Consider the following 12,515-nt stretch of genomic DNA (forward strand, 5'->3'; position numbering starts at 1 on the left):
AAAAAAAAAAACCCCAAAATAAAAAAATAATAATAAAATGAAACAAAACAAAAAATTCCCAGAATTCCCATTACAGCTCAGCAGTATCCATGAGGACTCAGGTTTGATCCCTGGCCTTGCTCAATGGGTTAAGGATCCAGCATTGCTGTGAGCTGTGGTGTAGGTCGCAGACGCAACTTGCTTCCCGAATTGCTGTGGCTGTGGTGTAAGTCGGTAGCTGCAGCTCCGATTTGACCCCTAGCCTGGGAACTTTCATACGCCACAGGAGTGGCCATGAAAACCAAAACCAAAACAAAAACAAAAACAAAAGAAACTGCCAATGAGCTAAGTTAAAAATTGTTTCCAGGAGTTCCCGTCGTGGCTCAGTGGTTAACGAATCCGACTAGGAACCATAAGGTTGCGGGTTCGATCCCTGCCCTTGCTCAATGGGTTAACAATCTGGCGTTGCTGTGAGCTGTGGTGTGGGTCACAGACACGGCTCGGATCCCGCGTTGGCTGTGGCTCTGGCGTAGGCTGGCAGCTACGGCTCCGATTAGACCCCTAGCCTGGGAACCTCCATATGCCGAGGGAGCGGCTCAAGAAATGGCAAAAAAAGACAAAAAAAAATTGTTTCCAGGGTGGGAGTTCCTGTCGTGACACAGCGGAAACGAATCCAACTAGGAACCATGTGGTTTTGGGTTCGACCCCTGGCTTCGTTCGGTGGGTTAAGGATCCGGCACTGCCACGAGCTATGGTATAGGTCGCAGATGCAGCTCAGATCTGGCATTGCTGTGGCTGTGGCATAGGTTAGCAGGTGTAGCTCCAATCAGACCCCTAGCCTAGGATCCTCCATATGTCACAGCCCTAAAAAGCAAAAAAAAGTTAAAAATAAAATAAAATTGTTTCCAGGGCAATTCAGAGGTAATCTAGGTGGATCTAGACTTTAAAGAGCAATTAATAAGAATACGAGATGAAATTTACCCCCTAAAATATAACTTTTTATATCCTAAAAATTGGTTATAAGCAACAAAAATAACAATATAGAAACATTTATCAGAAAAATGAGAGTTTCCTGGGAGTTCCCATCATGGCCCAGTGGAAACAGATCTGACTAGGAACTATGGGGTTGCGGGTTCGATCCCTGGCCTCGCTCAGTGGGTTAACGATCTGGCACTGCCATGAGCTGTGGTGTAGGTCGCAGACACGGCTCAGATCCCGAGCTGCTGAGGCCGTGGTGTAGGCCGGCAGCTACAGCTCGAATTCCACCGCTAGCCTGGGAACTTCCCTATGCCTCAGGTGCGGCCCTAAAAAGACAAAAGACCAAAAAAAAAAGGGGGGGTTTTCTTGTTCTTTGAGAGATGAGTGGTAAGACCAAGGGAACAAATGAGTTTCACCACTGTGTTAAACTACAAAGAAACCCTATCCCACGGCTCAACCTGCGTACTTCCCACCCAGTATCCTGCTCAATCTAAGTTGCTGGTTACCTTCTTCATCATCCACTTTAGGCAGAATGCCAGTCTCTTCATCAAAGTCTGGAAACTCTTCTTTAGAAAGGACATTGGCAGCAATCATCTAGCCAAAGGCAAGAAGGAAGCATCTGTCACCTCCTGGGATCAAAACTCTTCTTTTGTAAGAGTTAATGCAGAGATTCCACCTTGGAAACCAAGGTGTTTTCCTCTTCGGCCCCAGGACTGCAGGGCCTCCAACACCATAGATCCCACCACCAAGAGGCACTAGAACCTGTGCTCAAAAGCACAGCTCAAGGGCCTCATCCCCTGGAAGTGTCCCTGCTCTTTCCCTCGACTCCACAGAACTCTGCACACTGCTGATCATGTAACATGTAAACTTTGGCAGTTTATTTGTTTCATTCTGTCTCCTCCACTGGACTCAGTTCCTCAAGGGTCAGAACCATGATACATTCGTCCTTGTAGCCCTAGCAGCTGCCCAGTGGCCTGTCACACCGGGGTTTTGATGGTTCCTGAAGAATGACGAAAACAAGAACCAACACTTACACACCACTCAGCACACACAGGCACTAACCCCAGGGCGTCACCTCTACTGACTCACTGACTCCGCACAGCCCCACCACTGGCCCTGAGGTACAAAGAGGCAGTGTCACCTGGCTCAGGATCACACAGCTAGTAAGTGGCCAGAAGTCCCCCCAGGCTGTTGTGCTCCAGGGCCCACACTCCTAACCACATCCAGCTCCACGCTGCGTGACTAGGTGGCCATAAGAGCAAATGGCCCCAACCTGCTTGATCTCCCACTTCTCTGGGTCAGAGATGCGGGTAAGGCGCTTGCGCTCCAGCGAGTCATCTTCTACTTCGGGGGCGCTGACAAGGGAGAGGTGGGTGGGTCTGTCCGGATTCCTCATAGACGTCTCCTCATTGGTCTCCCCAACCAGATTCCGGCGTCGATTCGGGTTTAGATCCTCGCCAGTCTCCTGATCCACGTCCTAGCGCATAAAAACAAGAGAAACAAGCCACTTGCTGCCCACTTGTTTCTCTGGCCACCAGGTGTGGAAACCGGCTGGATATCTCCCCTACCTTCATACTCAAGCTGGTCTTGGTCCCGGTGAAGGACAGCACTTTGACCTTGACCCTCTGGCCTTTGCTCACCACATCAGCCACGTTGGCCACACGGCCTTCCCGCCGGAGCTCAGAGATGTGCACCAGACCTTCCCACCGCTTCCTGAGGGAACACACATCTGGAACATGCTTCAAATAGCTTTTCCCCAACCGATTTCTACCCTTGTTGGAATTGAACAAAGGGAAATGGTCCTTCCCCCCCACCCCCCCCTGCTTTTTAGGGCTACCCTCACATATGGAGATTCCCAATCTAGGGGTCGAACAGGAGCTCCAGCTGCCAGTCTACACCACAGCCACAGCAACGCCAGATCCGAGCCACATCTGCGACCTACACCACAGCTCATGGCAATGCCAGATCCTTAACCCATTTGGCGAGGCCAGGGATCAAACCCGCAACCTCATCGTTCCTAGCTGGATTCATTTCCACTGAGCCACAACCAGGACTCCAGGAAATGCGCTTAAACTCAAGAAGGTGGCTGTTTGATAAAATTGTTTGATAAAATACTATTACCACCTCCCAAAGGAAAGACATAGGGGGATGGGGGTGACAAATTCTCATCCATGTGTCTCAACCAATAAAAGGGCAGGTTCCTGAAGATAGGAGGAAGAAATAAATGGCTCTCCGACATTTCAAATAATAAAAAGCCTATTTCTAACAACCTGATGTGATTGATTTGATTTAAATGTCATCATTACAATAACTTTTTAAAATGTGAAAATCCCCAGTGATAGAAGAAATCTTGCCCTTCACTGGTGTGAAAGAAGGGCACCAGCCATTACCTTAGTCCCTCCAGCTGCACAAAGCATCCAAACTGCATGATGCTGGTGACCTTGCCGTTGTAAATGTCCCCGATGGCGGGCTCTTCGGGGGGAGGGCGGTCCACATGCTTATCCCGCCATCTGTCCAGATTCCTCTCCCCGTACTTGTCTCGGTCCTTTCGGTCTCTGGGGGGACTCTGACTTCTGCTCCTGGACCGATATCTAGACTTCCCCTTATTCCTCTCCCGGGGCCGGGAACGTGAGCGGGACCGGTGTCTCCGCTTGTGGTCTCTATCGCGCTCACGATCGCGGTCTCGGTCTCGCTCTCGACTCCGCTTCTTCTTCTTCGTCTTGTCCCTAACACACCAACAAACACCTGTTGGAAACAGAAAACAGGCTCCCCAGGCACCTAGCGCAGTGCCACTCTCACGGTAGTACCCACCAAATGCTGAACAGAACTAGAGTTTGAATAATTATGATGTGCCCTGGAGTTCCCGTCCTGGCGCAGTGGTTAACGAATCCGCCTAGGAACCATGAGGTTGCGGGTTCGGTCCCTGCCCTGCTCAGTGGGTTAACGATCCGGCATTGCCGTGAGCTGTGGTGTAGGTCGCAGACACAGCTCAGATCTGGCATTGCTGTAGCTCTGGCGTAGGCCGGCAGCTACAGCTCCGATTGGACCCCTAGCCTGGGAACCTCCATATGTCGCGGGAGCAGCCCAAGAAATGGCAGAAAGACAAAAAAAAAAAATTATGATGTGCCTGCAGGCCAGTAAAGAAGGCCATAAGCACACTTAGCCCCTTTCAACCCAGATTTCTATCCCCTGAGCATCTGAGTGTTTGCAGCAAAAACACTCCTGGCAGGCAGCAATGAAAACAGATGCAACAATATGGTACATGGCTGGAGTTCCCGTCGTGGCACATTAGTTAACGAATCCAACTAGGAACCATGAGGTTGCGGCTTCGATCCCTGGCCTTGCTCAGTGGGTTTAGGATCCAGCGTTGCCGTGAGCTGTGGTGTAGGTCGCAGACGTGGCTCGGATCCTGCGTTGCTGTGGCTCTGGCGTAGGCCGGTGGCTACAGCTCCGATTCGACCCCTAGCCTGGGAACCTCCATATGCCACAGGAGCAGCCCTAGAAAAGGCAAAAAGACCAAAAAAAAAAAAAAGGTACATGGCCAGTCTGGATTCTGTAAACTTGCCCAAGGATCGGATGCTAAGGACAAACCGGTGCTCGGGGTCTCTGTGCCGCTCCTGGCCTGCTGCGCTTGGCATCAAGGCCTCCAGCTCTTTGAGGACATCCACGGCGACTTTCACATCGTCCTCGTCCAGCATGGTCTACAGGGGCAGAGGCAGCCAAGTTAGGAGAGGGGACAAAAAAAGTCACTCAAGAATCGCTATTTCAGGTACATCTGCAAATCTGACAGCCTCTACGCTTCTGACCACTTCTGTGAAGGAAGCAGAAGGGGACAGAGATTTCCAACACAATTTGACAGAGAGGAAGAAGGAACGAGCAAAGGCTCCCGGAAGTCATCTCTGCACTTGGCAAATGCCCTGCATCCTTCATACAAGCCTACGCAAGGCAATTAGCTAGCATCCCTCCTGTGAAAGCACGCAACGGATGATTATAAACAGAAAATGATGTCCACGTTTTTGAAAAGCAACACTCCCTCTACGTTCCCATCCCTCTTTCACCTGCTTAATTTTTCTTCTGTAGTTGTTCTCACTGACCTACTTGTGTGCTGCCTGTCTCCTCCCCACTAGAGGAGTTTACATGCTTCTTTCCTGCCCCTGCCCCAGGCCTAGGATGTCATCTCCAAGAGGGCAGATACTCTAGTGTTTTGTTCACCGCTGTACCCTGGTAGCTAGGACAGTGCTCAGCACATAGTAGGCACTTAATAAATACTTGCTAAGGTAAAATTAAAAGATCAAAACACTTCAAAAATAAAGCCTTCTAACATATAACAGATTAAAAAAAATCTAATTTCATACATCGGGCATCTGTTCATACTTATTTCATATTTCTAATCACTGCTTCCCACAATTCCTGATCTCAGGTCCCTCGAATATCATTCCCCAAACCTTCTAACATTATTCTATGCATAGTATGTGCTCAGGAAGTGACCACTTTGACTTACAGTGAAGGCAAACTTAAAACTAATAACTAATGAGACAAAGAAAAGAGGTGCGGTGGGGGGAACATGCAGTTACAGTCAATATCCTCAAAATGGTATCAGTACCCGCACAGAAGGGTTGTCTGGTTGGCAAAGGACTGGGAAGAGTTCCTTCAGCTTTTCTTTTTCAGTTTTGGGTTTAACAACTGGATCTTGTTCCATTAAAGAGCATGAGGGGGGTAAAAAAAAAAAAAAAGACACATTTAATATTCTTAATGGTTAACAAAAGAATTTCAACATTAGATTTGCATCAAACTAAAAAGAGAACATTTTCCCACATATTAATCATCTATGTTCCTATAAACAAAATTCAACTTTCTATAAAAAATAAAAATAAAAAAAAAAAACAAAAAAAAACAACCACTGATTACGAAACCCTCGACAAACTACCTGGCTGTTGGGGGGGGGGGGTGTGATTCAGTATTCATTCAACTAGTGATGTCTCATAATTTTAATCTTGTCTTAAGTCATTTGAAAATTTCACTAGAACAATTTACTTGCTCAGCAGCTGCTACAAGGGAAACAAACACAATTTACAGGAAGCTCACTATCTAAACCATACTCTGAAGAGGAAGCTTAGCCAGGAGCTCTGCTCACCTTTGCTAGTGGAAGGCTTTGCTGGAGGCCGCATGGTTTGTATGAGACGCAGCAAGTTACTAATGAGAGAATCCTTTGAAAAGAAACAGAACAAGAGTTGTCAGCTCTTGGATCCGTGCTTAAAACACCAAGAAAAGGGATGTCCTTTAGAAAAAGGTGGTTATGCACTTGAATTTAGCTAACTAGATAAATGAAGCATAGTTATCGACCTGATGTGGCCAGAATCTAGGACTGTAGCCTCAGAAAAAATTGATATTTAGGAATCTGTGGGGAGGGGGAATAATTTAGTTCCTTTCAATCACTTTATCTCCTATGGATTAGAACTACCTCACAAACCTAGACTCTTGTCTTTGACTTCCTGATGCACAGACCAAGAATGTAAACACCCATAAAAACTTCAATAATGGAAATGTGCCCCATTTTCCTAGAAAGATGTCACAGGCAATTTGGTTACATCATCACTGCTTAGTGGCATGAAAACATCACACGTTAATGGTTTATTTGATTGGCACGTACTATCAAAATTTAAATCCAACAGTGATATTAAAACAAAACAGGGGTCTCCACACACACATACCGTGAATTCTGCACCATTTTTGACCAGAGAAGCCTTAAAAGTATCAAAGGTGGTATTTTTCTCAGCAAGACTGATCACAAACTCAGCTGCAAAGAAGAAAAGGGATTAAAACAAGAATGTTGACTTGAGTGAGAAATCTGTTTCAAATATGTTAAAAACAAAACCAGTTGGGCTACTCAACAGTCATAAAAACCAAAGACCCTCCCAAAGCAATAGAAATTAGAGCAAAAATAAACCCATGGGACCTCATCAAACTGAAAAGCTCTTGCACAGCAAAGGAAACCCAAAAGAAAACAAAAAGACAACTTACAGAATGGGAGAAAATAGTTTCAAATGATGCAACTGACATGGGCTTAATCTCTAGAATATATAAACAACTTATACAACCCAACAGCAAAAAAGCCAATCAATCAATGGAAAAATGGGCAAAAGGCCTGAATAGACATTTCTCCAAAGAAGATATACAGATGGCCAGCAAACACATGAAAAAATGCTCAACATCGCTGATTATAAGAGAAATGCAAATCAAAACTACCATGAGACACCACCTCACACCAGTCAGAATGGCCATCATTAATAAATCCACAAATAACAAGTGCTGGAGGGGCTGTGGAGAAAAGGGAACCCTCCTGCACTGTTGGTGGGAATGTAAACTGGTACAGCCACTATGGAGAACAGTTTGGAGATACCTTAGAAATCTATACACAGAACTTCCATATGACCCCGCAATCCCACTCTTGGGCATCTATCAGGACAAAACTCTACTTAAGAGAGACACGTGCACCCACATGTTCATTGCAGCACTCTTCACAATAGCCAGGACGTGGAAACAACCCAAATGTCCATCGACAGATGACTGGATTCGGAAGATGTGGTATATATATACAATGGAATACTACTCAGCCATAAAAAAGAATGACATAATGCCATTTGCAGCAACACGGATGGAACTAGAGAATCTCATACTGAGTGAAATGAGCCAGAAAGACAAAGACAAATACCATATGATATCACTTATAACTGGAATCTAATATCCAGCACAAATGAACATCTCCTCAGAAAAGAAAATCATGGACTTGGAGAAGAGACTTGTGGCTGCCTGATGGGAGGGGGAGGGAGTGGGAGGGATCGGGAGCTTGGGCTTCTCAGACACAACTTAGAATAGATTTACAAGGAGATCCTGCTGAATAGCATTGAGAACTTTGTCTAGATACTCATGTTGCAACAGAACAAAGGGTGGGGGAAAAAATGTAATTGTAATGTATACATGTAAGGATAACTTGATCCCCTTGCTGTACAGTGGGAAAATAAAAAAAATAAAATTAAAAATAAATAAATAAAAATTTCAAAAAAAATAAAAATAAAAACCAAAGACCACCATCCAGTAAGAGTAAAGAAATAATTTAAACTACCGAGATTATCCACGTTCTCATTAATTTTTACAAATGAAAAGAAGATATTACTACAAAATGGCTCGCCAGGCCCTTGCGTGCATTCAAGGGAGGAAGACCTCCTTGTGCCCGCTCACTGCACTCTCTTGCAAGGAAACTACAAGCTGTGCACATTGCCATGCAGATTCTGGAGGTAATGTGAGCCCATGCGCGTATGCACGCGCACACGCAGACACATGCACACACTTTCTGGAGTTTCTGAAAGGACACGCTCAATCTGTATGTGAGGGCCGGGCAGCTGCTGGATGGTACAATCTCCGAGCTGGTGAAAAGACTCGCTACCCCTCCCCCCAGACCGTTCTCTACATACCCGCCTAGGTCTTAAAACTTCTAATATTAGAACTATTTATTAATTAAGAGACTTCTAGGAGAAAAGTGCATTTTATGATTATGAGCGGCTGAAAGGTTCAAATAAGCCTCGTGCTGCTGTTAAGTCCTGCAAGAAAATGTTAATAATTTCATTTGGCTTTTTTTTTTTTTTTTGTCTTTTTAGGGCAGCACCCGAGGCACATGGAGGTTCCCAGGCTAGGGGTCAAATCAGAGCTGTAGCCTATGGCCAACACCACAGCCACAGCAACACCAGAGCTGAGCCGCGTCTGTGACCTACACCACAGCTCACGGCAACACTGGATCCTTAACCCACTGAGCAAGGCCAGGGATCGAACCTGTGTCCTCGTGGATGCCAATCAGATTTGTTTCCGCTGAGCCACAACAGGAACTCCCTCATTTGGCTTTTAATCTTAAAAAATAATAACATGGACGATCTGGATAACTAACTTATAAATTAGTCCTATCATATAATTTCCAAGCTGAAGTTTGCCCTTACCTCTTTTAGGATATTAAGTGAAAGCCAGATGCCATCAGGCTTTTTTAAATAATAAGTGAATAGCAACAATGCCAATGATTAAGACTTTTTCAAACATCTACTACACGCCAGGCACTATGCTAAGTGCTTCGCATGGGTCACGCCCTGGTTCTTACAACCACCCTCATAGGTTGGGGCCATTATTGTCCCTGCTTTACAGATGAGGAAGCTGAGGGTTTGAGACGCTGACATACTCAATAATAACTGGTGTAACCAGGACTGGAATCCAGAACTCTGACGGCAGAGCCCAAGTTCTTTAGAGAAATGTGGAGACAAAACTAAGCCACGTGGTGCTAGTCATACCATGCTCAAAAGAGCCAATCCTAGAGCAGTCAGCAGTACATCCACATCGCAGCCGTCGTGAACGTGGATTTTTTTACTCTTCAGAACTACACAAGGGCATCGTTACGTTAACCGAGCTACTGGAAATAAATAGGTAGTTAAAAACAAACCCATTGTTGAAAACAGGAAAAATAATGACCCTGATTTAAGTGACAATACATCGAGGTCAAAATCAAAAGAATCAAGTCAGCAGATAAAACAAAAGAAGTAAATATACATCTTTTTTAAACTAAATCCAACTCTGGCAATTTAGTTTCAACAAAACAATATCATCTATCACTTTTCCCAATGCTAGTATTTTTAACGTTACTGGTTTTGTAATTCTGTGTTTGTGATACTGTGACTTATAAGAACTATATATTTGGCATGAAGTGCCTAAAATCCTTGGAATTCCCAAGTGCAGAGAGTGTTTTATTTATTTATTTTTTTTAATGTTCCTGAGATAACTTTAGCAAAACCCTAAGTAACTAGAGGATGAGGGCTGGTGGCCAGGGAAACTAACCAGGAGATAAGAGGGTGGGAACTTTCAGACCCACCCTGATCTCCGGGGAGGGGCAAGGGGCCTCTCACCCAAGACTGAGTTCACTCATCAATGGCCAAAGATTTAGTCAATTGTGCCTATACGATGTGGCCTCTATAAACACCCAAAGGGACTAGGCTTGGAGAACTTCCAGGCTGGTGGATACAGGAAGATTTGGGAACTTGAATGGCATGGAGGTTCCTCTTCCTTGCTACGTACCTTCCACTTAGGCACTTAGCTGTTCCTGAGTTATATCTTTTTATAATAAACCAATTAGTAAAATGTTTCTCTGAATTCTGTGAGCTGCTCTAAGTAAATTAATCAAACCCAAGGAAGGGGTGGTTGGAACCTCGGATCTACAGCCAGTGACAGTCCGGACAGTTGCAACTGGCCTGGGAAGCTGCGTGTGGGGCAGTTTCGGTCTCAATAAGTTTTTGCTTCTTCTAAAAGGGGCTAAGGCATTAGTAGACGCTAGTTTAAAAGAGAGAGAGAAAGAAACCTAAGCTCGCTGCCAGAGAGGGGAAGAAACAATGCAAACTCACTGACCAGAGGAATCTATCTTGTCCTCCACTGTATTTCTAATCCCCTAGTTCAACAAATACTTGCTGAATGAAGGAACATATTATGCAGAGAGATAGCACACTGACAAGAATATCACTTCATTATCATCTAAAAGAGGAGACTAAGGGGAAAAAAATGACACAGGATAGGCACATGATGGGAGGCAAGAGAAAAGTAAACTAAAATACACAGAGCATCTTCCCAGGTGCTACAAGGTAACCCTGTGAAGAACAGAGTATCGTCCTCATGTCACAGATGAGAAAAACATCTTCAGAGAAAGGATGTATCTTACCCAAGGTCACACATCTAACTCTGTGACTCCTCTTTATCATATGCCCCTGCCCTTCCATCTCTCCAATTGATGGCTTCACTTAATCTTCACTTAGAAAATAGAAAAAATTAGGGGGAGTTCCACTTGTGGTGCAGCGGAAACAAATCCAACTAGGAACCATGAGGTTGCGGGTTCGATCCCAGCCTTGCTCAGTGGGTTAAGGATCCGGCGTTGCCGTGAGCTGTGGTGTAGGTCGAAGACGTGGCTCGGCTCTGGTGTTGCTGTGGCATAGGCTGACAGCAACATCTCCAATTCGACCCCTAGCCTGGGAACCTCCGTATGCAGAGTGAGTGGCCCTAAAAAGACAAAAGACCAAAAAAAAGAAAGAAAGAAAATAGAAAAAATTGGAAATCTCTCCCTCCTCTCCAATCCCTAAATCCATCTGCACCTACAACCACACTGTCCTCCTTGCTCTTAAAATGGATGAAGCATCCCTGTACCTATCAAAGGTCAATCCCTTCACGGATGCTCTCCACCCATCCATCCCTTCACCTTCATGAGGACTTCCATCTGCCTGAGGCCTTAGCTGTAGGACTTTTCCATTTCTTCAAGGTTTCTTAAAAAAATAACCTTTTCTTTTATTATCGGCTGCACAGTTCCCCAGCTAGGGACCGAACCATCGGCGCCACAACAGTACCAACGCTGGGTCTTTAACCCAGTGAATCTCCAGGGAACTCCTCCATTTCCTCAGTTTAGGTTCTCCCGTGTACAGTTTGCCCCAAGACATCTAATGTTTGGGAGACACCAGACACTAGTGTTAGAGAGACAGCATAAACATTAATGGTTAAGAGCACTGTTAAAGCCACAGACTACAGAAGACTTGAATTCCAGGACGGTTTCACTCACATTTGATATGTGATCTTGATGGGAGCTACTTAACTACTTAGAGCCTTGTTTTCTTAATCTAGAAAGAGCTAATACTATCTCACAGGGTGATAGAAAGACCAAATAAAATAAGTAAAACACTGGGCAGAGTATGTGGCATGTAGTGAGAACATCTTGAGTGTCTGCCATTAACATCATCATGCGGCTGCTGCCGTCGTTGTTGTTAACGCTATTTAATTATCGGAACTTAAAAAAAAAAAACCCGCTAAAACAAAAAACAAGCAAGCAGTGATGGCCGCTCCCAGGTTTCACTGACAGCTCTGGGAAATGGTTTCTAACAGCTCCGCCTGGAAGGCTCTCAAGAGGAGGCCACGGCCGCAGGTTCCCTGGGCCGTCCCTGTGACAACGAAACAGACGATCACGGACCCACACACTCGGCCCATCAATTCCGTCTCCCTCCACGCCAAAACCAGAGGCCGCAGGGACCTCCGCGGACTCACCCAGATCCTTGTCGTTGATCCCCAAGTGATTGTCCAGCTCGGTGCAAACCTTCGACACCAAAGACAGATATTCGAGTTTGGCGAGTTCTTCCGCGGGGCCCAGCTCCATCCCGGTTACTGCTCCCGCCACAGCCACAGCCACCGCCATGGCTACGGCTTCCCACTGCCCCTCACTGCCGGCCTTCGGAGCAGTTTCTACTCGGCTGCAGTTTCCACTTCCGGGTCGGGGCGCCTCTCTTTTGTTTACGGTAAATCGAAACTTCCGGCAATTTCTCTTGACGCAACCGGATGGAGCATAGAGATGAGACCGGAAGTGCTTAAGGAAGGGACGGCCTAGTGGGTTACTCTGCACGCTGGCTGGCGCCCTCTACTGGCCAGCGAGCTTCTTGCCCGGCTCTCAGGCCCGGAAACTTTCACCCTCCGTGCACTCCCGACCTACGTCGGCAGAGGGC

At 45.9% G+C, this 12,515-nt stretch overlaps 1 protein-coding gene across 2 annotated transcripts in view; it reads right to left on the bottom strand.

Annotated features, from left to right (window-relative positions):
- Positions 1–12,290, bottom strand: part of DHX8 (DEAH-box helicase 8) — a 33,425-nt gene extending 21,135 nt beyond the window's left edge. The window contains exons 1-9 of one of the 2 annotated variants that reach the window (XM_047759231.1): positions 12,064–12,290; positions 6,669–6,754; positions 6,092–6,164; positions 5,561–5,646; positions 4,549–4,658; positions 3,348–3,683; positions 2,526–2,670; positions 2,231–2,434; positions 1,464–1,551 (exon numbers count right to left, since the gene is read on the bottom strand). In XM_047759231.1, the coding sequence (XP_047615187.1) occupies positions 1,464–1,551; positions 2,231–2,434; positions 2,526–2,670; positions 3,348–3,683; positions 4,549–4,658; positions 5,561–5,646; positions 6,092–6,164; positions 6,669–6,754; positions 12,064–12,211 (1,276 nt within the window). In that variant the 5' untranslated portion in view covers positions 12,212–12,290. Of the gene's footprint in view, positions 1–1,463; positions 1,552–2,230; positions 2,435–2,525; positions 2,671–3,347; positions 3,684–4,548; positions 4,659–5,560; positions 5,647–6,091; positions 6,165–6,668; positions 6,755–12,063 lie in introns of those variants that run through there. The other variant, XM_047759232.1, reaches the window with a different exon arrangement.
- Between the last annotated feature and the right edge of the window lie 225 nt (positions 12,291–12,515).

This window comes from Phacochoerus africanus, chromosome 14 (genome assembly GCF_016906955.1).
Source record: "Phacochoerus africanus isolate WHEZ1 chromosome 14, ROS_Pafr_v1, whole genome shotgun sequence".
In the NCBI taxonomy this organism is placed as follows: Eukaryota; Metazoa; Chordata; class Mammalia; order Artiodactyla; family Suidae; genus Phacochoerus; species Phacochoerus africanus.